This window comes from Hoplias malabaricus, chromosome 5 (genome assembly GCF_029633855.1).
Source record: "Hoplias malabaricus isolate fHopMal1 chromosome 5, fHopMal1.hap1, whole genome shotgun sequence".
NCBI lineage: Eukaryota > Metazoa > Chordata > Actinopteri > Characiformes > Erythrinidae > Hoplias > Hoplias malabaricus.
Window position 1 is genome coordinate 45,174,726 of NC_089804.1, and position 27,548 is coordinate 45,202,273.

The 27,548-nt window shown below is 39.2% G+C and overlaps 2 protein-coding genes across 5 annotated transcripts in view; both read right to left on the bottom strand.

The window, feature by feature from the left end:
- The window catches only part of LOC136697482 (sodium-dependent lysophosphatidylcholine symporter 1-like), a 32,264-nt gene extending 21,837 nt beyond the window's left edge, over positions 1–10,427 (bottom strand). Inside the window, exon 1 of one of the 2 annotated variants that reach the window (XM_066672626.1) lies at positions 9,822–10,427. In XM_066672626.1, the coding sequence (XP_066528723.1) occupies positions 9,822–9,886 (65 nt within the window). In that variant the 5' untranslated portion in view covers positions 9,887–10,427. Of the gene's footprint in view, positions 1–9,818 lie in introns of both variants that reach the window. The other variant, XM_066672625.1, reaches the window with a different exon arrangement.
- A 3,974-nt stretch (positions 10,428–14,401) lies between these two features.
- The window catches only part of LOC136697481 (sodium-dependent lysophosphatidylcholine symporter 1-like), a 39,880-nt gene continuing 26,733 nt past the window's right edge, over positions 14,402–27,548 (bottom strand). The window contains exons 13-14 of one of the 3 annotated variants that reach the window (XM_066672622.1): positions 27,277–27,453; positions 14,402–15,494 (exon numbers count right to left, since the gene is read on the bottom strand). In XM_066672622.1, coding sequence (XP_066528719.1) covers positions 15,356–15,494; positions 27,277–27,453 — 316 coding nt within the window. In that variant the 3' untranslated portion in view covers positions 14,402–15,355. Of the gene's footprint in view, positions 15,495–21,151; positions 26,242–27,276; positions 27,454–27,548 lie in introns of those variants that run through there. The other 2 variants (XM_066672623.1, XM_066672624.1) reach the window with 2 other exon arrangements.

Here is a 27,548-nt window from a genome sequence, read left to right on the forward strand (position 1 = left end):
TCGTTGAGATGCTGCAGCAGCTAGAGTTTGTAAGGGTGCCATCTGTGAGTAACTATTATCCACTGAAGGGATGTTCGACTGATGCCACTCTCCAGTGACATGCGGCGAGTGCTACACTGTGGGGCTCTTGCTGAATGAAGCTAGGACAGCCACTGATGTTTCTTCATTAGTGACAGTTTTGTCACTGGACAGTTTTATCAATTTAACACTGAACCTGTTTCACAAAACTTGGCAAGCAGTTTGCTAACTGTAGCATGGGAGATAGGTGGTCTCGTAGGGTGTCTTGCATTGAAATCTGCTGCAATGACCTGCTTACTGTGTTCACCAGATATCAACACAATTTCTATCACTTGCTAAGCTCTGCGACATTTCAATGGCTGTAAACAAAGAGAAACTTGTAAATAACTCATGAAAGAATAAAGTTAAAACCAAGGGCACCATTGTTTTTCTTGTGAAATTCCCAATATGTTTGATGTGTCACATGACCCTCTTCCCATTGGAAAAAAAAAAAAAAGTTGGATCCAAAATGGCCAACTTCAAAAGTTCCACCCATCTTGAAAAGTTTCCCCCTCCCATATACTAATGTGCCACAAACAGGAAGTTAATATCACCAACCATTCCCATTTTATTAAGGTGTCTACATATTAATGGCCCACCCTGTATATATCACTTTCCAGTTAAAAACATGTATCTCCATTTTGTGGATTTTTAGATTACTAAATTATTTGAATACAAAGGTTAAATTTTATTTTTTTCCAAAATCTCTTGGTGAGTGAGTATCTTGCATTTCGGAAGGAGTTTATACGTGTGACGTCTGTAGAATACTGTCTGTGTGTCTGTGTATTCAATTCTTGGTCGCTCCAAGAGTCTTAGAAATGGGTGAAGGTAATTCAAAAGGGAGGGAAAGGGAAACCTTTCCCAGCCCCAATAGTACATTGCAATGAACCTCCTTTTGGTGAATTAATAGAGGGAACAAAGGGAACTAGATAGCTGCGTTCAATTAGATGAGTGGGTAAAATACTGTCCCTTTCCCCCTGAGAGGACATTAAATAAAAATGAACTAGTCAACTTTAAACAACAATTACAAGCTCAACAAGACAGGTCTGATAAAGCTGAAGAACATTGTAACAGTAACAAAATAAAAAAATACCAGAGATTTTCCCATGGAAACCAAATTGGCATGCTTATGGGACAGGCAGCGCAAAAAGAGGCAGATAAGGAAAATGAAGTCCAGGGGTGTAAGCACACACCAGACACCTCACATTTAAAAAATAAATAAATAAATAATAAAAAAAAAGGAAACAGTAATCTGTGGTCAATTTTTGAATTGACGAGCCAAATAATGACGTAGATGAAACAGCAGAAGCGGGAGAAGAGAATGCTGGCAATGAAGCTGTTATCAACCCTCCTCTAACCTCAGCTACCATCAGCAAAAGGATGAAGCGTTTGCAGCAATGTCCTAAAGTCCTGGAGGAGCAAATCAGAGAACAAAGAAAAAAGTGGAAAAAAAGCAGCAAGACCTCCTCCCACTGCACCGCATCAGGAAAGCCCAGAGGGACCGAGCACCTCGCTTCAAATGCCGAGTATCCTGGTGATGGGACCTAATGGGGCAGACTATGTTTTCAGATGTGAAGAGGTATGTGAAGATCTCCCTCCAATTTCAGAGGGAGGACCAAAGTTTGTAGTCAAGCTGAAGCTTTTTGTGAATGGGTGAAAACCTTTTGTGAATGAACTGAGAAAAAGTATGTGTGCACACAAGATGAAACTGGAATGGACTAAAGTACAAGGGAATCTTCCTTTTCCCAAAGACATACAGTATGGGGGGCACCCTGGATCACCCTGCCAAGTCGCAGTGACTGCCCTCTATACAAGGATCGAAGCAGCGTTTCCACTTAGACTGAATCTGGACAAACTGTCTCAGTGCAAGAAGAAAGGAGGACAGACTGTCGCTGATTATCTACAGGAACTGGAACAAATCCACAAAGCTCACTCCAGACTTCAGAAACGCACTTACTATCCCAAGAACGATATGAGCCCGTGGGAAAGCCACTTAAAAGAACGCTTCCTAAGTGATTTGAAATCCGACATTCAGACAAATGTGAGAGATGATTATGTGGAAGTGGATACAGGAAGGTTACAGACCGTCCTGGACTTTGCATGTTGAAAAATGTTGACTGAATGAGAAAGTGAAGCAAGGACAACAGAAGAGAGAAAAGGAGCAGCACCAACTGCAGTGTGCTGTACTGGAGGCGTCAAAAGCTGGTTTCAGAGGAGACAGAAGAAGAGGGTGAGGAAGAGGTGGCACTGGCTTCAAAGACTTCTCTCAATACAAGGGTTACAACTGTAACGAAATGGGACACATTGCTGTTAATTTTCCTGAGAACCAGCCAGCGAGAGAGACACAGTTTGAGGGAGAGGAGGCATGAATCATACAGGGATTAGAACACACACCAAACACACCTCTGGATGCTGGTAAGACTGTTTTAAATGATCAAATGCTTCTAACCAAACCCTCTGCCTTGCCAACAATTGAATTACAAAGTAAATAACTTTTATAGTTGACACTGGGGCTACAATTTATGTTTTAAAAACAGGGGCCTTACACCCTGAACCACGTTTATCAGGGAGGAAAACATCTATATTGGGGGCGGGTGGAGTTCCTTTAATGGAATCTTACACTGACGAGCTTTGGTGTCACCATGCAGGACGTGACAAAACCCTAAAACATGCTTTCCTTCTATCATCAAATTGCCCGGTGAATCTTTTAGCTAGGGACCTAATGTGTAAATTGGGAATGAAAGTGTCAGGCACGAAGGAGGGTATTGAGATGACCATGTTAAATTTGCCACAAATTCCATCCAATCCTACAAGAGTGTGGATGGGATGGTGTTTAGAAAATTCAAACCTATGGTTACCCTTTTTAAATAATTTACGAGCAACATTTAATTATGATAATGTCAAAACCTCAGGGGATGTGCACTGCACTGCTAGTGTGGAAACCTGGCCTGTTGATATGGAACAAATGTGTGTGTTCCAAGGTAGAGACAGTGAGTTAGTCTCTGTAACCACCCTATTTTCTGGAGAGCAATGGATGGACTGCGCAGTAAATTTAAACTCAGATCAGAGTCAATAGTTTCGAGGGGAGGTACCTCACATTTCCTCAGCAAAGGGAAAAAATAAACAATGGAAAGACATGTCAAACTTCATTTTAACTTGTTTAACAATCACTGATTGACAGCCTAGTGAAATTGAAAATTGGGAATATTCAAAACATCCAAAATCAAATCAAATTTATTTATATAGCGCTTTTCACAACTGATGTTGTCACAAAGCAGCTTCACAGAATTCCAGTAAGACAAGATTTGACATGAAATGTAAAGACAAATGTAAAACCCTCAAGTGAGCAAGCCAGGGGCGACAGTGGCAAGGAAAAACTCCCCCAGCTGAGGAAGAAACCTTGGGAGGAACCAAGGCTCACAAGGGGTGACCCATCCTCCTCTGGTCAATCTACTGGTGATGATAGTTAGTAGTCCATGAGAACTTCAGTGTAGGGACAGCTTCAAGGCACTTGGTGGTTGCTGGAGCGTGGGCAGCTGGTCTGAAGCGTGGAGGAGGATCTCGACAGTCATCCATCAGTGTCCAGACAGACAGGTGGGCAGTCGTTTACTCGGAAAGATATATAGAACAACAGTAAATGTGTCATTCTCAGCCCAAGCTGAAGTGTCACTTTTGTCTCAACAAATCAGCATCAGTTACGAAGCAGATTTTCTAGACTCCATTGAACCTTGGCTGTGGTCCAAAGGCAAATATGATGTTGGTCTTATGAAAGGAGCTCCAGAATTAATCATCACTCCAAAAAGAGATTACAGGCTGTGTACAACTCCTCTGTGTACAGTATCCTCTGAAAAATGAGGCCATCGATGGAATAATCCCTGTTTTGAACAGTTTGTTGGAAAGAGGGATTATTATAGGATGCCCGGACTCACCATGTAGATTTCCAATTTGGCCTGTAAAAAAATCCACAGCTCCAGGAAAATCGGAGCAGTGGCGCTTTGTTCAAGACTTGCAAGCAGTAAACAAGGCTATTCATGATCGAGCAGCAGAAGTTCCAAACCCGCACACTATTCTGAGTCAGGGGCCAGAAAATTCACAGTGGTTCTCAGTGATAGATTTGGCAAATGCTTTTTTCAGTCTGAAAGTGCACAATGACTCTCAATTTTTGGGTTTGCTTTCCCTTTTCAAGGGAAATCATACACATTCACATGTGTCCCACAAAGATACACTGAGTCACCATCTTTTTTCAATACAGCCCTGAGGGATAACTGAGCTAAGTTCTCTTTCCCAGGTACTCGTACACTTCTACAGTACGTAGATGATATTTTGATAGGTTCTCCTGATCAGAACACCTGTATAACTGACACTGTCTCTCTGTGGCCATTCTGTGGTAGGAAATGAAGCAGAGTGGACAGGGACAAGATGAAGCTTGTGCAACCAACAGTCACATATCTGGGACATGATCTGTCAGCAAAGGGAAAGTCACTGTGTGCAAAAAGAGTCTCTGCAATCACTCACATACCAAAACCAAATACAAAAAAAGCAACTTCTCTCTTTTCTAGACATGACTGGATACTGCAGAATGTGGATACCAAATTATGCACAAACCTCTGCTTCACTACATGACACTTCACTGCATGAGACTACAGCCTTATCCAAAGTAACCTAGACCCCTGAAGGGGAGGAGGCGTTCGAAAATTTAAAAATAGCCCTTCAGAACGCACCAGTTTTAGCTCTGCCTAATCCAGAAAAATCTTTTGAGCAATTTGTAGATGAAAAATAAGGCTAAATGACTTCTGTTCTCTTACAAGAACACGGTAACAAACTTCAAACAGTGGCCTATTTCAGTGGGCGGCTAGACACCTTAGCTCAAGGTTATCCCTACTGCTTAAGAGCAATAGCAGCAGCAGAGAAGGCTATCATAGCTTCTAGAGAGATAGTGGGGTGTGCAAATATCACCCTACACATTCCACATGCAGTGTCCATTATCTTGCTGGAAAAACAGACATCACATCTTAGTGCAGACAGGTGGCTTAAATATCACACGTTATTAACAGAAATGCAGAATGTTACAGTAAAAAGGTGTACAGCTACTCTCCTTCCCACAGAACAGGAAGAGGAGCTCCATGACTCTCTGCACACACTGGACCTTGTCTGCTCTCCATGACCTGACCTGAAAGATGTCCCACTCGATAATCCTGATTTAATTCACTATGTAGATGGATCCAGCTACAAAGACTCTAAAGGCATGGCAAAAACAGGGTTTGCTTTTGTTACACTAACAGACACTTTGCTTACAGGTAGCCTACCTTCCAGTTTTTCAGCACAGGCTGCTGAACCAGTTGCACTGACTGAGGCATGCAAACTAGCCAAAGAAAAGGCAGTCGCCACCTACACAGACTCCAGGTACAGCTATGGGGTTGTTCACAGCTTTGGGACCTTGTGGAAACAAAGAAATTTCCTAACATCATCAGGTAAGGCAGTTGCACATCACATACTAGTGTCAGCACTTCTGGATGCCATTCTTTTACCAAAACAGGTGGCAGTAGTACATGTACGCTCACATACAAGTGATAAAACCCAGAAGCATTGGATAATGCGAGAGCAGATGCTGCAGCTAAGAAGGCAGCATCTGACCCTGAGGTGTTTTTAATATAAGCCCCTATTGTTGAACCTCAGGATATTACACCTGAGGAAATTCAAGAAAAACAGGGTGTACATTTAATGGGAAAATCTGGTTGGGACCAAACAACAAACAATGTCTACCCTCCTACTACTTTCCTTACTTTGCGAAAATGGCCCATGGAGTGGACCATTTTTCGAGGGGAGGAATGGTAAACACAATAAATCAACAGTGGTTTGTAAAAAGCTTCTCAGTTTTTCAAAAAAGTGTCTCACCTGTCTGAAGGTATACTCAACAGGTGCCATTTCATATGAACACACACATGGACATCCAGAACCTGACATGCCTTTTGATCACCTACAAATGGATTTTATTGAATTAACACCATGTCTGAAAAAGAAATATGTGCTTGTGATCATTGACATGTTTTCAATATGGGTAGAAGCTTTCCCCACTTCTCACCAAGATGCACTAACGGTAGCAAAACTACTATTGAGGGAAATTGTCCCCAAGTTTGGTATTCCTAGGAAAATCTCATCTGACAATGGGCTATCCTTTCTTAGCAAAATTTTAACACACATCAGCAAAGTAATTGACATGCCACTACACATTGCTAATAACACATGCCACTAACACTGTGCCTATGAGTGCAGGGGTGGTAGAAAGAGCAAATGGCACAATAAAACAAAAACTGATCAAAGTGTGTCAGAAAACAGGGCTAAATTGGGTGGAAGCCCTGCCGCTGGTGTGCATGAGTATGAGACAAAGAGTGTCATCTACGACAAAACTCTCCCTTTTCCAGATAATGTTTGGCCATCCGCTAAACACAGGATGTGCTCCCAAAAGAGAAACACTGGCCTTAGAAGACGATCACATGCAAAAATATTGTGCAACATTGTGTTCTGTTTTGTCTGATGTGCACAGGAGGGTGAAAGCATCTCTACCGAGCCCAGCAGTTACAGGACACACGGTGAAGCCTGGGGATTGGATCCTGACTAAGGTCTACAAGAGGGCGAACCGGAAAGCGGATCGCTGGCAAGGACCGTTCCAGGTGCTCCTGACTACTCACACCGCAACGAAGATTGCTAAGAGGGACACGTGGGTCCACATCTCACACTGCCAAAGAGCGCCAGCCCCAAAATAGACACAACAAAATCACTATGGCAGGAAAATTTTACATCTTGTTCAACCTTTGCAAGATGACAGCATTCATTTTCGCCTGCATCGTCCTGACAGCGTCTATCTGGATGACAGTGAAAATATGCAGGGAAGCAAAACCTGAGACTACAGAAAGGTTCTCAGACTACAGTAAAATGTTTACTGGCAATATGCAAACTTCACAGTGAAGACTGGTATTGCAAATGACACATGCATTGTATGTTCACTAATGCCACATTCCAGTACTGATCCTTTTGAATCTTCAGTTTCTGAAAATACATATGGTGAAGTGAATAAAACCTGGATGACTTTAGACACAACTAGTTATATTCTTACAAGCAAATACATTCAGGAACATTTAAATCCCCATTCTCCATTCTCAAGGAAAGGTTCCTATATGAGACAGAATTTTTTAAAACCACCTCCTATATTGAAATTGAACAAACAAATAACTCAGTTTAAATGTGATGACTGGTGGCACGGTGGCACAGCAGGTAGTGTCACAGTCACACAGCTCCAGGGACCTGGAGGTTGTAGGTTCCATTCCCGCTCCGAGTGCGAGTTTGGTGTGTTCTCCCTGTGTCCGAGTGGGTTTCCTCTGGATGCTCCGGTTTCCTCCCACAATGCAAAAACCCACGTTGGTAGGTGGGTTGCCGACTCAAAAGAGTGTGTGTGTTGCCCTGTGAAGGACTGGCGCCCCCTCCAGGGTGTATTCCCGCCTTGCCTTCCTGATTATCTTATGCATATGACGTATAAACTACCTTTATAAACTCTCTGTGAAAACATCTTCTTTGTCCACATTCACACAGTGCTCTGTGCTATTGTGTGTTGACCACCTTAAGCTTAATAAACTACTTTCTGATTGTAAATGCTCCGTTAGATTTCAATTCTTAATATTTATTTTCTCCACCACAGTATTTTTTTTTTGTGTGTGTGTGTGTGTGGAACTTTGTAGTGACGTTGAAAGTGTTTTTTCATAATAATTCAGGAAAAAAATCTCTAAAATATTGGTATTTCTTTGTGGAACTTGTGATGTCACTATATTGAAAGTGTTTTATCGTAACAATTCAAATCTGTATCAAAGAAAGCTGTAAAATAACAGTATTTCTCTATATAAATATAAATAAATATATATATTGGCATTTTCTGTAAATTTATTGTTTTTCCACTGAATTTAAATTATAATTTTATGGTTTTTGTTTGGCAGCCATTGCTGCCAGTCATTTGACCTTTTTTTTATGATTTTCGTTTTTCTTTTTACAATGTAAGTTAAAACAATACCTGAAAAACTTTTTCATGTTAATGAACACTGGACGTAATATAGTAGTATGTTTCAAAGAATCTCAACGAGGAAATGAAAAAGTATTTTTATCTCTGCACTAGCTGGTATCATGGCTGAGACTGAGTTGACCAATTAAAGCTGCCATTCAATGTCCACTGACTTAAGGTTGCCTACATATTTCATTAAAAAAAAAAAAAACATTAAGATCAGTATATTCCTACTACATGCATTTGTAAATCTTTGCTTTCGATCTACCTCACGTGCCCTACGTTCCTCTGACAAATTGCTTTTAGACACCCCTCGCTCTAGGTTGAAGTTCAAAGGAGATCGGGCTTTTGCTGTAGCCGCTCCAAGACTTTGGAACAGTGTCCCACTCTTTATAAAGCAATCCCCTACAGTAGTAACTTTTAAGTCCAATTTGAAAACCTATTTATTTTCTCTGGCCTTTGGTTCCTTTTAAATTACTTTAGCCATTTGTTTATGTTGGTTTATAACATATGGCACATTATGGTTTTTGTTGTCTTGCCATCAGTATTTTTCTCCACAACATTTTATTGTTGGATTCTTTTATTTGTTTTTTTTTCTTTTACATGTATGTTTTATAATATTAACTGGTTTGTTTTGTTAGTTGATTTTTATTGTGCAGCACTTTGGCTGACATTCACTGTCTTTTTAAATGTGCTATATAAATAAACGTGACTTGACATGTATCAACATGATGTCAAAAAAAAAAGTTTTAATCTCCAAAGCCCATGGACTGGATATACATTTTAAATACATTTTTAAACAGTATAATTAAATAATCAAGAAGAAGCATGGATCAAATAATTTAATTTATTGATACTGAAAGATAAATATCTGAAAAGAGCTGTGAAGAAAACATGATGCTTTGGAAGCTGTTCAGTATACTAAACAATAATGTGGAATTTCATGGAAGAATTATTCATCTGAACAGATTATTTGCATTGAGCTTGTCCTTAAAATTATTTAATTTAATTTAAAAAACAAATCAATTAAATGTTTGCGACACTTCTTTTCCTTTTTGTAATGTCTATGACAAACCAATTAAATAAATGTTTCACTATTCATTCACTTTCTGTAATTGTTTAATCCTGTTTAGGATCCTGTGGATCCAGAGTCCATATGAAATCACTTGGCACAAATTAGAAACACACTCTGCACAGTGGGCCAGTCTCACATTCACATATGAATCACAAATTTACATCATTAAATTAAAAAAAAGGGAAAAAAAACATTATTAATTACCTCTGCTAACAGTTTATTTTAACCCAAATATGGCATTTTATTTACAAGTTTAGCTTTGAAGAGAAAATACCGGCTTTGTAATATCTGATTAGTAATGCTCAGAATTTCCTGAATTATATCAGCAAAAGAAATGAAAAGGTGATATTACACCATTTCAACCTGTTACATTCCTGCTCATCTTTATCCTGATATTTGATTCTTTTTTGTTTTATCATTTTGACTCTTTATTAAAATGGCCGTTCGAGCTCTTCTAAAAAAATTACAGTGACAGGTTTATGTGTTTTAAAGCGGTCGCTTACCGTATATATGACAATTTTCGAAACTGGTAAACATGAGGACAAAATGAAAGAGTGGTTTGGTCGGAAAAAATCTACATTCAAACGCTCAGAATGAAAATTTCATTAAAAGAACCTAGACGGTGTGAGATGATTTTACCTGTTTTTTGTCTTTTTCTTCTTCGTTAGAGGATGAAGCCTGGTTAATATCTTCAGTTCCAGAATCATGAGCCATGTTAGTCTTCCTTTCTCCAGCACATATAACTCTGGGGACTTCTAAACTTTTAAGAGCTAGAAAGTGCTAAAGTACACCGAGATACAGAGAAGTTGGCGCGCCCTGAAATTTCCTTAAAGCAGTCTAACGCTGGCATCTGGGACTGAAATCTGTCAAGGCAAAGCTGTAATCTGATAGGCTAAAGCAAAATACATCCTCTCTTCATTTGCAGTGCACTACGACAGCGACCCACGTACGGTGTACATTTTAGGACATCCTCAGACATCAGCGTCAGTACTCAGGCATTGAACTGAACGGCATCAAGTCTCGGGAAAACCATCGTCATGTCTCAGAATTCGTGTAATTAAACATCAGGCTTCAGACCAAACGGCCTCAGTCCAAACTCCCTCAGAAAACATCAGACTGGCCTGATGAATGTCCTAAAATGTGCACCGTAGTAGCCGCATGTCCCAAAGATTGCGGGCATTATTTAAATAGCGCATTCTGTTAAGGTGCACCCACTGACGATACAAAACGCTGTGGATGAGCCCAAATGGGCCTAAAGTCCCCATGCTCAATGCCAGAGGGGTAGTGATGGGAATTTCGGCTCTTTTTGGGGAGCCGGCTCTTTCGGCTCGGCTCTTCATAAAGAGCCGGCTCTTTCGGCTCCTAAATGGCTCTTTGTTTTACCACTTATTTCCACTGGTACAGAACAATATTACCTACATTTTACATGACTATATGGACACAATATTATTGTTCAATATTAAAAATAATAAATAGTGTTGCAATGGCCAATTTATGGCTGTATTGTAATAACTCACTGATTGCACTCACACATTCAATTGTATAAATAACTGGATTTTTATGTAAACACCTTAATAAAAAATCACTTGTGAACTCTGAAATATAGCCAATGGAACCCAAAAGGTAGGTATTACAAAATAGCTTATTAAATTAAATAATCATCCATTTCTGGGAAATAAAAATAAAAAAATACTCTGCAAAGAGCAAAACAGCAGCATTCAACGGTAGTGATTAAAACAACCACAGCTGTCAACAAACATTTAACTGATTTAACATTTTCTTCAACTATTTTTTGGAAGGCAGATTGGCATTCAGGAAAACCAAGTATCTCAGCTCGGAGGGGTGGAGGGTTGGAGCTTGCTTGTTGTTCTCTGATTGGTTGAATGACAAGCCTTAGAAAAAAATGGCTCGGTCTTAAACGGGAACCGGCTCTCATCGTTCACTTACAAGAGCCGGCTCTTTGAACCGGTTCGTTCGCGACCGACACATCACTACAGAGGGGTAGCATCTTGGGTATCAGCTGCTTCAGTTACAAATGTGGACTAACACTTCCATACTTAATTTACAACCCTAATTCCAACGTAGTTGGGACGTTGTGTAAAACATAAATAAAAACAGAATACAATGATTTGCAAATCCTTTTCAATCTATATTCAATTGAATACACTACAAAGACAAGATATTTAATGTTCAAATAGATAAACTTTATTGTCTTTTTGCAAATATTGTGATGGGGCAACAAAAGACTGGGAAAGTTGAGGAATGCTCAAAACACACCTGTCTGGAACATTCAACAGGGTGAACAGGTAAATAGGAAACAGGTGAGTGTCATGATTGGGTATAAAGAAGCTTCCCTGAAGGGCTCAGTGTTTCACAAGCAAGAATGTTCACTTTGTGAATAACTGTGTGAGCAAATTCTCTAATAGACATTACCACATGGGCCCAGGAACACTTCAGAACACTATTGACAGTGAACACAGTTCACTGCTCCATCTACAAGTGCAAGTTAAAACTCTACCATGAAAAGCAGAAGCCATAATCAACAACACATAGAACCGCTGCCAGCTTCTCTGGGCCTGAGCTCACTGGAGATGGACTGACGCAAAGTGGAAGTGTTCTGTGCTCTGACGAGTCCACATTTCAAATTGTTTTTGGAACTCATGGGCGTCGTGTCTACGGGCCAAAGAGGAAAAGGACTGTCCAGATATTTATCAGTGCAAAGTTCAAAAGCCAGCATCTCTGATGTTATGGGGGTGTGTTAGTGTCCATGGCTGAAAGATACATACAGGTTTTAGAGCAACATATGCTGCCATCCAAGCAACATCTTTTTCAGGGACGTCCCTGCTTATTTCAGCAAGACAATGCCAAGCCACATTCTGCACGTGTTACAACAGCGTGGCTTCATAGTAAGAGTGTGGGTACTACCAGTCTTGCATTGAAAATATGTGGCACATTATAAAGTGCAAAATACGACAATGGAGACCCCAGACTTTTGAACAACTGATGTTATACATCATGCAAGAATTCAACCTACAAAGCTTCAACAATTAGTGTCCTTAGTTCCCAAATGCTTATTGAGTGTTGTTAAAAGGAAAAGTGATGTAACACAGTGGTAAACATGCCCCTTTCCCAACTCTTTTGGAATGTGTTGCAGGCCTCAAATTAAAAATGAGTGAATTATTGCAAAAAAAAAAAAAAAAAAAAAAAAAGTTGATCCTTTTGAACATTAAATATCTTGTCTTTGTAGTGTATTCAATTGAATATAAGTTAAAGTATTTGCAAATCATTGCATTTGTTGGAATTGGGGTTGTATATAGTACAGTGCTTGTGTATAGTCAGCTGTGTAAATTTAGATTTTTCACAAATTTTTTCATTGCTGTCATTTAATTCCTTATTTTAAGTCACAACATCAGGCTTTGTTCTGTCTACCTGGAGAAACTGTAACCTACAGCTGTGCCTTATAATCATCATCATCAACATATATATTGATTTTAAAATAGATAAATGCATTCCACTGAAGACATTCACCTAAGTAATCCAAGGGATATCATTTTATCAAATTATAATAATATCATAATAATGGGCCATTATTTGTCATTGTACAACCCATCTGTGGCAGTGAACACACACCAGTGCACTAGGGGCTGTGAACACATATCCAGAGTGGTGGCAGCCATCCCAACACCCAAGAGCAGTTGTAGGTTCAGTGCCTTGTTCAAGGGCACTTCAGCTGTGGATGTTCCCACCATTCTTGGGGACTGAACCTTCGGCAACTTTCTGGTACCAAGCCCAGTCCTCTAACCATTAGGCCATGGCTGCACATGTTGTAAATTATGTTTTATACAATTAGGACTTAAACAAAAACAGCATCATATTGATTTGTAAAAGTTTTAAATTCAATTTTACTGAAGTCAAGGGTAAAATAGCAAGGTTTTTTTTTTTTAATTCCAGTGGTACTTATGATCACAGATTTCCTTTTGAAAGTAGTAGAGGTCTTCTCTCTTTGCCCATTGTGCCTACATGATGTCTAAATAACAGATGGTTCTTGGTATTTGGATACTTCTCCTAGGTTACCTAAAAGTAAGAGTGATGCAGTGTTTCCTCAGGGTGTGCCATGGGGCACCATGGCTTATATTAATGTAATTTCTGTACAACAGATAAGTGAAATTGAAACTGATGTTTTAAATTTGTCTTAAATTATTAGAGTGTTTATTCTTATATAGAGTGTTTAAATGTCTGGTTCCCAGCAATGCCCCTTTCCTTTTTTAGGTATAAGTTACTTCTGATTGATAAAATGTGGTGCATGCTTTTAGTACACTCTCAGAATAAAAGGTAGGGTAAGTAGATTATTGGTCACTAAAGGTACAACAGTGATTTTAAAGTCCAGTTGTGTTCCCTAAATTTACATTACATTCTCTTCTCCAGAAGGAGAGGTAGATATTTGTAATCTTTCATTATAGAATGTGTAAAATATAATAATATAATACAAGTTCTGGGGATGAAATGGGGCATTAGAAATCAATATAATTTTAAAATCTACAATAAATTAATTTAATAAAATAATTTTTAGGCTGGTAGTTGATTGAATATTGTTTCTTCTGCAAAGGAATTATTGCAGAATATTTTTTATATTATCTATGTAAGAATTTATTATTTTGAATATGAGGTCCATGTTATATATATATATATATATATATATATATAATGCTTGCTCTGAACTTATTCATTTCTCCCCCACTCATTAGTGAACTTAACTGGTTCATTCTCTATTTTTCTTTTTTGATTAGATAGATAGCCCACAGCACAAGTTGCATACCAACTTTAAATGCACACAAAAATCACAAAAATTCAAGACATGGCGCCTGTCTAGTTTGCTATGTAGAGAAGGTAATATGGCCAACATTGAACATCTCAGCCTGAAGTGAGATGTACAGAGGTCAAATTTCACAATTAGAGACCCAAGACCAGTTCAGCAATAACCCCAGATCTAAATCAGCTGCTTCTGGAAACCTGTGTACTTCTGTGTAACTCAGACAAAGACTGTCAGTTCAAGTTAAGTGCATGAGGTCAGAACTTGCGTGGCTTGCATAGTTGATCATTTAATCTACACTATGTCAAAACAATTTCCGTACAGAAACTGATATAAAGCCATCGATTGCCAAGTAAAATACATTGCCAAGTACTTTTCTTAGGTATTCAATAAAATGATGTAATATGTTGGTTTATTGATTCCATGCAGGTACAGCTGAGTTATATCACAACAACATTTACGGTGCATACAAATCCTGAGAGCACAACAGCATAAAGGGTACAAAGAAAGACCGGCTACACAAACATGAGAACAGAAATACAGAAACACCAGAAAAGAACTGCAAATTGCAGAACACAAACACAAAAGTGAGATGACAACATCATTAACTGAAAAGCTCCCACACCTGAAATGCTCCAGGCCACTACCTGAATGCAATAAATTAAATGCAGTGTTAGAAGCTTTTGCTCCAAGGAGAGCTTAATCCATGACTTACGTTACTATTATTAAAAAAAAAACATTTGAAAGGTACATTATATTTTACATGTTTGTTGATGATATTAGAAATTACTTACACATAGAAGAAATGGCAGTAAAAATGTGTCTGGAGTTTTTACAAAGGAGAGAACACCTAACGTTGAAATGCATGAACGAAGATTTAATTATATTTGCTGTTTCAAATTTCTTAACTTGGAAATGTCTTCAAATACAGGAGACGGTAAATTGCATGAAAGACTATAAGACAAAGACAAAGTTCAAATGTAAAAAACGCAGATCTCTGAAAGTAAACAAACCAGAGTGACCTGTAGTTCTTCACAGTTGTAGAGTTTCTCTTTAAACCTGGGTACATTATTATTATAATCATGATATTTATATAAGTGTCTATTACCAAAAACATTTTTGTATACAGAAAGTCTACCTGCAAGGAAATGCATCCATTCTAAAAATCTTTTGCATTTTATTATCATTTCCATGTTGTTTAATGCTGTTAGTTAGTATTATATTATAAAAAATGTTAATTCTTTTTCTGCAATGACATCACTACTGATGTTTCTCTGCTGCCGTGGCACCTCCCTCAGACAGTGTGAACTCTGTGGCATATAGCTGCTGTAATTTATTATTTATGTCTAATAATTCATTTTGGTTCTTAATAAATTTTAATAATAAACCTTACCCAATTGCCTTCGCTGGTTCCTTCTTCAACTGTTCCCCCTCTGTCAACCTTACCTCTTGAGTAGTTGACAATTGGTATGGGGAATAATGTGTGTCTCCCCCGTGGTGAGGCCCTAATGGACAATAATACCAGTGCATTGGCATGTTTTGGCTAGTTTAGTCCTGATTGTCTAATTCACTCTTTCCACCAGCCCTTGTGACTCAGGGTGGTAGACTGATCCAAATTTGTGTGTGATCCCCAAAACTTCCTCCACTTCTCTTTCGTTGTTTTCATCTTTTCATCTCCTTCATCTTTTCATTGTTAAAATGCACCCCTTTGTCACTTCTGATTACTGTTGGGATCCCATATCTAGGGATCAGTTCTGTTTTTAGCCATTTGATCACTCTTTGGCATCTTCTGTTTTTGTTGGTATGGTCTCTACCCACCTGGTAAACCTATCCACCATCACCAGCAACTATCTGAATCCATTCACACGATGCTCAATTCCCATATCGGTGAAATTGATGCATATTTCTTTAAAGGGTCCCTTGGGTACTGAAAATTGACCCACGTCAGTCTTGTAACCTGGTTTTGGGTTGTGTGCTTGGTAAATGTTGCATTCATTAACATACTCTTTGACCATACGTTCCATGTACGGGTGTCACTAATAGAGTTCCAGGCTGCTAAGCATCACAGGAACTCCAACATGAGTTGGTCCATGTGCTTATTTCATTAACAACATCAATAAATTATTGGGACCAACTACAAGGCCCTATGAATTTCTCCACACACCATGTGTCTCCTTAGCTCCTCTAGCCAACCATGCATTCTTTTCATAAGCTCCTGCCTTGTCCTGAATCTCTCTGACGTGATCTTTCGTTAGTTCTGGTTGTTGTCCTGATCCTAAAACTGTCATTTGGTTCACTGAATACCCCTCAGCTAATTTAGCTGCTTCATGAGTTGTGTCATTTCCTGCTGCCACAAACTCTGTCCCTCTACACTTAACTAGTGGTAGCTTGATGGCCTCTATTAGCTGATGTATTTGTGTGCTGTGTTTTATTGGTGTTCCCTGTCATACGTCCTCTCTTCAAGTTTAGTTTAAAGGCACATTTTCTATGTGCAAAATTACTTGGCGAATAGACCATAATTCTGATTTTAGATGTATATTATCACACTAATTAACATTCCACAGCTCAGTTAATGTAGGGATGCTGTCATATGGTATTTCTGGTGGCCAATATATTAACATTTGTAAAATGTAGCAATTAGAATATTGGACAAATATTGGAAATTTTGAAAATTGGAATTGGAAACTAGATATTTTTTCTTTTGACATAGATGGACAAATATATCCCCTTTACCAGATTTTTTTACAAAGAACAGGCAGGTTATTCCACTAGAGTGGACACTAAAGCACACGTACAGCAAGAAACATACTGCATGAATCGTAATGTGACATAAAGGCTCCATAGATTTTTTACTGACTCCAGCTAGATCTATAGGAGAACTACACCCATGAACAACAAGCAAAAAGGACAGATAGAATTGCTAAAATGTCAGAAAACTGTCACTGAGGTGGTACCCTCAAGGGTGCAAATTCAGCATCTTTAAATATGGAACATATTGGTACCATTTTTTGTATTAATTGTATATTCATTCATTCATTCATTCATTATCTGTAAGCACTTATCCAATTCAGTGTTGCGGTGGGTCCAGAGCCTACCTGGAATCATTGGGCGCAAGGCGGGAATACACCCTGGAGGGGGCGCCAGTCCTTCACAGGGCAACACAGACACACACACACACACATTCACTCACACCTACGGACACTTTTGAGTCGCCAAATCACCTACCAACGTGTGTTTTTGGACTGTGGGAGGAAACCGGAGCACCCGGAGGAAACCCACGCGGACACGGGGAGAACACACCAACTCCTCACAGACAGTCACCCGGAGTGGGAATCAAACCCACAACCTCCAGGTCCCTGGGGCTGAGTGACTGCAACACTACCTGCTGCTCCACCGTGCCACCCTTAATTGTATATTCAATATTCATTTTAAAATTTTGTTGATTTCACGTTCTTATATGTTCTTTTATTTTACACTGTTGGATGTAGATTAAAAAAAAAATCAGGTCCCAGAGTGCAGTGCATTAACTATACTGAGGCTAGACATGGTGTGGTACTTTCATGCCCTTGTCCTGTCGTGTCTGTTGTCCCTGCCATGTGCTCACTTGGCACATGGCGCTGTTTGCTATTGTCCATGTCTCCGCCCATGTCCCGCCTTTCTTCCTCCTCCTTGTCAGTGTCTCATTTGTAATTCTGCCCCTCGTTATCAGTCCAGGTGTCCCTTGTCTGTGGTGTTCATTTAAGTTCCCTTGTCTCTGTGCTTCTTTGTTGCCCATTCCACCTTTAGTTTGCTTTCTACCGTCTGTCTGCTTTCTCCAGTCTGTCTGTCTGTCTGTCTGTCTTGTCTGTCTTGTCTGTTACTCATTCCCTTTAAGTCAGTCTTTGTATCTCTCTTGTCTTAGGTCTGTTTGTGTCTTTAGTCTGTTTAGCTTTCTCTGTCTGTTTAGTTCTCTCTGTTTAGGTTTCTGTGTTCAAGTTTATTCTGTTTAGCTTCTTTGTCTAGGCCCCTGTTAAGCTCTCCATGTATTGTCCTTCTGTCAAAGTCTCTCTGTTTAGGTCATTCTGTTCAAGTCTCGCTGTCTTGGTCTTTCTTTGTTTCAGTATCCTGTCTTATTATTCTAGTGTCTGTTTTGTTATCTTTTGTAGAAATAAAAACATTGTGTTTTAGCAAGTGCGTCTGTCTCCCTCAGTCTGCATCACATACCTGACAGGTACTGTGAAAGTTAACACTTCCATTTGTGGATGCAGTAGATTAAACATTATAATGGAAGAAGGCAAAGTATGCAGACTTGGTAGTTGAGGTGAGGGAACGTGGCTAGCAGGCTCATGCAAGACCAACATAAGTGTTAGGGGATTTGTAGCCAAGCTAAAGGGGGCTGTAAAGTAGTATCAGAAAAAGTTGACAGGGAGCACAGACTAGTTTGGGAAATATACTGTAGAGGTGTTACTGTGGTTGGTGATGTAGCGTGTAAATATCACATGGAACTGGTGGCACTGAGCATTCATTAACAGAGAAGCATTCATGCCTGACCCTTAAAACAAACATTACAAATTTAAGCTTAACCCCCCCTGTTACGTTGCAGGTCAAATTGACCCATTTTAAAGTTTGAAGATCTAGGAATAATAGTTAATGTTTTCAGTATGAAACTTCTTCTGCTTGCCTTAATTAGTGTAATCAACATATAATATGAAAATGGTTCCTCTCACATATTAGCAACCACCCCCTGCATGTTTATATCACATAGATACTGTTCGGGTCAATTTGACCCGGCAGTCAAACTGGAGGTAAAGGCGTGTCAGAAATGTCAGAATATTTCTTTGTTTGCTACAGTGAGACATGTTTCACCCCACTCTCTCTCTCACACACACACTCTGATATCGGTGAGGCACGGTGGTGCAGCAGGTAATGTCTCTGTCACAGCTCCAGGGACCTGGAGGTTGTGTTTGAGTCCCACTCCAGGTGACTGTCTGTGAGGAGTGTGGTGTGTTCTGTGCCTGTGTGGGATTCCTCCGGGTGACTGTCTGTGAGTGTGGTGTGTTCCCTGTGTCTGTGTGGGTTTCCTCCGGGTGACTGTCTGTGAGTGTGGTGTTTTCCCTGTGTCTGTGTGGGTTTCCTCCAGGTGACTGTCTGTGAGGAGTGTGGTGTGTTCTCTGTGTCTGCATGGGTTTCCTCTGGGTGACTGTCTGTGAGTGTGTTTTCCCTGTGTCTGCGTGGGTTTCCTCTGGGTGACTGTCTGTGAGTGTGGTGTTTTCCCTGTGTCTGTGTGGGTTTCCTCCGGGTGACTGTCTGTGAGGAGTGTGGTGTGTTCTCTGTGTCTGCATGGGTTTCCTCCAGGTGACTGTCTGTGAGTGTGGTGTTCTCCCTGTGTCTGCATGGGTTTCCTCTGGGTGACTGTGAGGAGTGTGGTGTGTTCTCTCTGTATCTGTGTGGGTTTCCTCTGGGTGACTGTCTGTGAGGAGTGTGGTGTGTTCTCTCCGTGTCTGTGTGGGTTTCCTCTGGGTGACTGTCTGTGAGTGTGGTGTTTTCCCTGTGTCTGTGTGGGTTTCCTCCGGGTGACTGTCTGTGAGGAGTGTGGTGTGTTGTGTCTGCGTGGGTTTCCTCTGGGTGACTGTCTGTGAGGAGTGTGGTGTGTTCTCCCTGTGTCTGCGTGAGTTTCCTCCAGGTGACTGTCTGTGAGGAGTTTGGTGTGTTCTCTCTGTCCGCATAGGTTTCCTCCGGGTGCTCCAGTTTCCTCCCACAGTCCAAAAACATACGTTGGTAGGTGGATTGGTGACTCAATTGTCCGTAGGTGTGTGTGTCACCCTGTGAAGGACTGGCGCCAGGGTGTGGTCCCACCTTACGCCCAGTGATTCCGAGTAGGCTCCGGACCCACCGCGATCCTGAATTGGATAAGCGGTTACAGACAATGAATGAAAGACAAGTGTGTATGTGAAAGAATGCCTGAATGTGTATGTGCCCAGATATGGATTGGGTGAAACCCTAGTGCCTGATACAGTACTCCAGGTGGACAGTCGTTCCTGGTTGAGAGTACGCTGCGTGTTTGGCTGCTGCTTCTCGCCACTGTGTGTGTGGATTGAATGTTGAGTGTTGATTACAAAGCATCCTTGGGTTTCTAGAAAGGCACTATATAAGTGTAACATTAAATAAAACACATTTAGATGCATATTTGGGGCTCCTCATCCTGGCTGGGGTCTATAAGTCAAAGGATGAATCAACAGCCAGTCTTTAAAAAGTAATAAAGTAGTGAAAAATAAAAATTTTTTTTTTTTTTTATGCAAAACGAGTGAATTATCCTAATTGAACTATTACCTTTTAGAGGTAAGGAACACCACTGCACTAAATATTGATAGAATAATTAGTAATGGAGTTAGTAGTTAAATATTCACACTGATTGTTAGGATTTTTTGGGTTTCAGACATCTTTTGGATAAAGACATCTTTTTTGTTCCTGACAAATAAACATAACAGGAGGGTTAATGAAGTACTTAGAGAACAATGGAAATTGTAAACTTTTTCATGTTTAGTTTACAGATTAATCCAATGCACATTATCTAGCAAGCCTCTTGAAGACTTGTAGACTTGAGGAGGCATGTGTATCCTAGCATTTCTTAACATCATAACAAGTGTCCAGATCTCGCAGGAGCAAAATTAGCGCTTAGGTACGACTGAAATATAGGAGTGGTTCATATGTCATGTGTTCCCACAGATCCACATGACTTATGATGTTATATATAACATTAATAATATAAAATGTTAGAGACTAAGGGTTTTATCAGTTATATCACAAAGACTAAAGGATGCCAGATTATTTGACCACTTGAACAAAAATACTAACAAGTACATTTTCATGTTCAAAACATGAAACTGCAAAAATTGAGTATAAGGATGGGAGGTGAACAGTGGTGTAACAAGAAGTGTTGCTGACACTTAGGTCCAGGTTCCTGGGGTTGTGAGTTCAAGGCCAGCTCTCGGTGACTGTGAGAAATTTGGTGTGTTCTACCTTGTGTCCACATGGGTTTCCTCCTGTGGTGCAAAAACACATTTCAGTAGGTGGATTGGCTACTCAAGTGTCCACAGAACATGAGTGTGTGTCAGCCTGCGAAGGACCGGTGTCCCCCACAGGGTGTGCTCCCACCCTACGCCCAGTGATTCCAGGTAGGCTCCGGACCCACTGCAAGTCTGAAATGGACGTGCAGTTACAGACAATGAATGAGTATAATTTTTTGCAATTTTTTTAGTTTTTGTTTATTATTTAACCATAATCATAGACAAAATAATTCTGACTTACAGTGAACCGATTTCAGCAAGAAAAACATGTTTGCCTCATATGAAACATAAGATCTTTTTTCTTATGGCACATGAAGAGGCCTAATGAGGCCCATTTGTTTTTCAAAGCTATCTGTGTTCTTTGTAACAGGAAGAGGAAGAGACAACATGCTAATGCGTAATGTGCAAAGCAGTTCAAGTTGTTTACATTTGTGGATACAGAAGATAAAGTCAATGATAAGAAATGGTAATCCATTATGTGTCTCTGTACAAAAATCAGAGACTTAGACACTGGAAACTTCTATAGGGGTTGCCGCAAAATTTTGTAAAGCACTGATGTATGTTTAAAGATACAGTACAGCCTCATTAACTGTTCTTTTCTCTTTCCTTCCTGCACTCTACAGTGAGTTTTTTTTTTTTAGCTGTTCTGCATCCTAATGTCCCTCATTTATGACCAAAGTACATGATGACTCATTCTGAATTTTATAAACATACTGTAAGACTTAATAAATCTCTACAGGAACTCTGGTCCAGAAAAAAAAAGCATATGCAACTTTTGAACAAAGTTTATACTCATGGGCCTACAACTGCTCATGTGCAAAAATCACTACTCAAAATCATTCTGCTGCCTTTGAGGCAAAAAGTACTGGTTACCAACTAAAAGGCAGGAATGTTAATTCCCCACAGCTTTACAAAGCACCTCTAAAGATCTGCCTTTCTTTTCTTACAAAGCTTAAAAGCAGATATTAGTATTCCTAACATTAGGCTTGAATGAAAGCACTCCTTTAACACACTTAAATAAAGAATCCAAAGCTGTACATGTGGCTTGTATTGACTGGTTTGAAAACGTTTGCTCCCTGATTTGGCTACACAGTGGACAGTGTTCTGATTGGTTAGTGAGTGGGCAGCATGCTGATGCAATGTGTAGATATGTAGACATAACTTGTTGAAAATGCTGAAAAGTATATTGTTGTGCTTGAATGGAGGATAAAGTTACTTGATCACATCAGTTTGACCTCACTCTCTCACCTGAACCTGGCTGTTTGCAGACAGAGTCAATCTCTATTATATATTCTATTCGTAGTAAGAGATTAATTAGCTGAAACAAACATATCTGGTGCTTATCTGATAACAGAGACAAATATAAAAGTGTGTGATACATTTCGATCTTTACGTAACATAAGCACTTACCACGTGTTGTGTCAGCTTTCTAGTTTTTATTTAATTTAATTATTATATAGTTTTGTATTTTGCTAGTCTATGTTAATACAACTGTCAAATACAATTTTGGAAGACGTATTCAAATTGGCTTACTTCATGATATGTATAAGCTCTGTTAAGTGATATTTACACTTCACATTGCATACATTGTAGGTTTTGAAGTAGAGTTATTCTAGCGCATGAAGATAGGAAGTGCATAAAGGGCTTTAGCCCATCTTAAACTGATTGTCTTCCTTGATTGAGAAATCTAATGACATTTTGCACAACATAAGCACAATTAGTTCTACCAATACAATTTCTATTCGACAAAAATCCCTGTATTGCAATTTGGCATTATAGTGGTTCACCAGCATATTGATACATTAATTTTAACTGTACACATTTTAAGACAATTATTTTTAAGCATCCATATCTGCCAGCCACCCTTTTTTAGGACTACCAACATTAATGACAGGCTTCTTTACCCATGTTCTTTTAAGCTGACATGGCGCTTACAGGCAGGGGAGGCCTTTCCAACGATTCCAAAGTGGGCATACAATTTTCAGACATATCTGTGTTCCATATGATTCCTTTAACAAAAAATTAACTTTAAAAAATGTAACCTTTGTACTGCTAAATTAAATAATGATACAATATAAAGTGATAGCTATATTCAGATGGCTCTATGTAATAATAGTTACAGATGAGAGCATAGGCAAATTTGATATATATAGTGACGATGTTTTAGTGCCTATCCCATACTTGGTACTTGTGAATCTGTTGCATCAACTAATGTTAATCTTAATTTAATTCTTTTATTATTATTATTATTATTATTAAATTGTATGTATTTTACTCAACTTTACTGTTTGGTTTTGTGCTGCAATATGCGGAAACATCTGCACACAATGTCATCGGTACCATGCTTAAGTTTTTAAGCTTGAGCATTGCAGAAAGCAGTGTCTGCAATGCTTTCTGTATGAACAAGATCAGTCGTGGTGTGTGTCAGTCGAGTTCTGTGTAGAACTGGTTTGGTAAGTTCACATTTGTAAGGCGGAGGAACTCCCCAAAACTTACAGACACACACATGCATATGGTTAGAGAACAATTGTTTCTTGCTGGCTTGCTAAATTACAAGGTATAAATTAGCTATAGTGATGGTTCCTGTGTGCTATATTTTATCACACATTAAAACATGTAGGTTGACTGAATGTGGGTGGGATTTTACTATAAATGTTTGGGGGTGGTCAGACTAAAAAAGTAAAGACTCCAGCTCTCCATTAACAATATCTTGTCAACAAAGAGTAAAAGCTGTCTGCATGAGTTTCTTATCAATAAATGTTTTCCCTCAACTTTCAAACTTCTTGTTTTTGTAGCCTCATCTCTTCCAAAGTAGCCTGGTTCTCTCTTGTGGAAAGATTTTGAGGGAAGAATTACACCCTGGGGTTTTGACAGTGTAGATAATAGTACTGTTTATAGTAAGCATATTACCGTCTCCTCATAAAGGCATAATCCTCTATCCTATCCTCAGTCGTGTAAGATACAAACAGGAATATATTTTGTAAAATGTATTCTACTTTTCAGTAGAGAAATACATTATATTGCCAAAATGATCTACTTACCCATCCCAATAATTGAATTCAGGTATTCAAATCACTTCCATGGCCACCTAGGCATGCAAACTGCTTCTACAAACATTTGTGAAAGAATGGGTTGCTCTCAGGAGCTCTGTGAATTTCAGTGTGGTACCTTCATCTCACTCCTCTCCCTAGTTCACTCCTGAGTTTTGTCATATAAAACCACTGAAAGACATCTTGAGTGCCTCTATAAAACCTGGTTTAAACACACATGCTTTCACCTTCTCTGATCATATGACCAAATATAAAGATGCTTCAAAATGTGCTTGCTCTAATTACTCTTAGTTCATTAATGGGTCTCAGCAAGTTACTTGATCTTCCTACCCCAGCTGTCTCCTCCTCTAAGATGAAATGCTTTTCTCAATATTTGCCTTAATAAAATCACTACAATCTGATTTTTCCCATCCCTGTCTCTCTTTATTGTTCTGCCTATTCTGTCAATCCCTCTATCAGTCCTTTAAACAAATTCTATTCGTTGAGATGATATATCACATATAATTTCTAAACCTATATCTTCATTTCCTCTTCTGAATCTCTAGATCTGATTGCGGCCTTCCACATAATCAGTCACAATATGCTCATTTCACATCTGTCCTCTGTTGGCCTTTTTGGTATTGTGTTATTCTGGGTTATTTCTTATTTACAAGTTAGATCTCAGTTTGTTAGTATCAGGAAGCACAAATCAGTTATTGTCTCCTGTAACTCAGGTCTTGGACCAACAGTTGTTTGTTTTTTATTTACATTCTTTGTTTTCTTTGATATGCTACATGACCACCTTCCCATTGGAAAAACTTGCCCTTGATCCAAAATGTCAGTTTTCAAGATGGCAGCCATGCTCCTGACAGCATAACAGATACGCCCCCCTCACCAATTACTTGCAGGGGGATTCAGAGAAAAGGATGTGTACATTCAAATCTCCATGGCCAGAGTCTTAGCACACACTACAATATCTGCCCATATCACACCAGTCCTTCACAAGCTTCATGGGGTTCCACAGAATGCATTCAATATAAAATAATGCTTTTGACTTTTAAGGCCTTGCTCCCACCTATCTGTCCTCTCTTCTACATCCCTATGCCCCTCTGTGCAAACTCAGATCTGCTGATTCTGGTCTTCTAACAGTTCCTAGGTATGGGCTTTCCTCTGTGTGGCAGGTCTTTCAGCGTCTTTGTCTCTTCACTTTGGTATTCCTTACCCTCTTCTCTTCTCTTGACATCTTTATATCTTGGTTCAAACCATTTCTCAGAACACTTTCTCACTCTCTGATTTATTTTTTTTCACCCTGCCCCTTCTCATTTTTTAAGTGTCCTTGGGTATGTAAAAAGCAAAATGTATTTATTTTGGGATATAATACATAAAAGCACAGGCATGTAAGGTTCAGTCAGACTGAGTTTCTTTATCCAGTAAGTATTATTGTTTTGTCACTGAATTAGCTTAGTTCTTCCTATATTTATTTTTAATTTTTTCACATTGTAATCTAACATTTCTTCACGTGATTCTCTTCCAGATTAAAACAAACAGAAATTTACAAATTGTACACTTTTCGGTAAACTGTGACAAGCACAGCCATTGTGGTGTCTACTAATTTCTTAAGATTTTAAAGAAGAATTTCAGTTTGATTTGATGAAAATATGAAGATTGAAGTCAAAAGGACTGCTGTCTATTTTTTGGTGTTAAGTGACACATGGAGGGTATTTTGCAGATAATTTTCAGTTAGGAAGTATGCTCTGTACAGTCTGTCATTACAACATTTTAAACCACCAAACAAACAGTAGGATATGTACAATAATTTGCAATGGGCAACTTTACCTGCAGTATGAATGCGTACAGAATGCCTTGAAATGCTGGCAAATGACTTATTACTGATTCTGTTACACGCTCATGTAAGTCAGATTTGGGCTTTTTTTTAAATAAAAGTAGCAGGCAAGTGTATTGGATTGTTTGCCATTTCAAGCTATTGACCCATTTACCTTTTAAATAAGAAAAGCTCTATGAGTGAAACCAATTAGCACTTCTTGGCTTTTCACTATTTTTGTGGAGATCCACTGATGTAAAAAAATAAGGTGGTGAGGTGAATTGAACATGTCAAATTTCCAATGTCGACTCCTTACAGATAAGATTCTTGCTTTATTTCCGCTTTATTCTCTGAGCTGTAAAACAAGAAAAACACAGAATGGCATATCATGTACAGCAGATCAAATTGTTTGACACAGAGCTTCTCGTGGTGTGTTGATTTAACTTAAATGCTGAGAAGACATGCTGCACTTAGCAAATAAGTCTTTCATGATTATGTTTTCTCCCAGAGGCTGAAAATACCTAAAATTGTTATTTCCATACTTAACTATTAAATATATTAAAAATATAATGAAGCCATCACTGATGATATTAAGTGCCATATTATTATTCATTCATTGTCTGTAACCTTTATCCAGTTCAGGGTCACGGTGGGTCCAGAGCCTACCTGGAATCATTGGGAGCAAGGCGGGAATACACCCTGGAGGGGGCACCAGTCCGTCACATGGCAACACAGACACACACTCACGGACATTTTTGAGTTGCCAATCCACCTACCAACGTGTGTTTTTGGACTGTGGGAGGAAACCGGAGCACCCGGAGGAAACCCACGCGGACACGGGGAGAACACACCAACTCCTCACAGACAGTCACCCGGAGCAGGAATCGAACCCACAACCTCCAGGTCCCTGGAGCTGTGTGACTGCGACACTACCTGCTGCGCCACCATGCCGCCCTTCATAATATTATTATTATTATTATTATTATTATTATTATTATTATTATTAACTACTTTTTGGAGTAGTTGGAGCAGAATGAATAAACTGACAAAATGTAAGTTTTGAAAACTTAATATTTAGAAAATCATTCTGTCTGTAAAATATGATCATTAACGTAATCTAGTTGAAATGAAAACAACAGTGCTTTCTGTAGCTTTAACATCTAACAGAATTAATTTCTCATTTTGACCAAGAGTGAATCCCTGAAATTTGTATATTCTGTGTTCATTAGTTATAAAATGACCTGTCAACACAATGTCAGAAAAATCCTCACAGCATAAGAAGCTATAGCACCATCTTCTGGACTAAAACACTTCATGGTTGCTGTGGCTTGTTTCTGCTTACTCATCCAGTTTAATATGAATTCAGTATGAAGCATAATTGTCTACATACGCTACTTTCTGCAGCTGAGTCTGAATGTGCTGACGTCGCTGCTCATTGATGGGGTAGAAGTAGAAGAGCACCAGACCAATTAGCAGCAAGATGATGGGCACTGGGGCAAAGAGCACCTGCAGAGTGATGATCACAGAGGAGTTGTGTCTACACGCCCCGGGTTGATACCCTGCAAAACTGAAGATATCAGGAGACGGGTATTACTGCATGTTACTGCATGGGGTCTTTGATTCAACCAATGAAGATATACCTATTTCTGTCCTGCAGCTCTA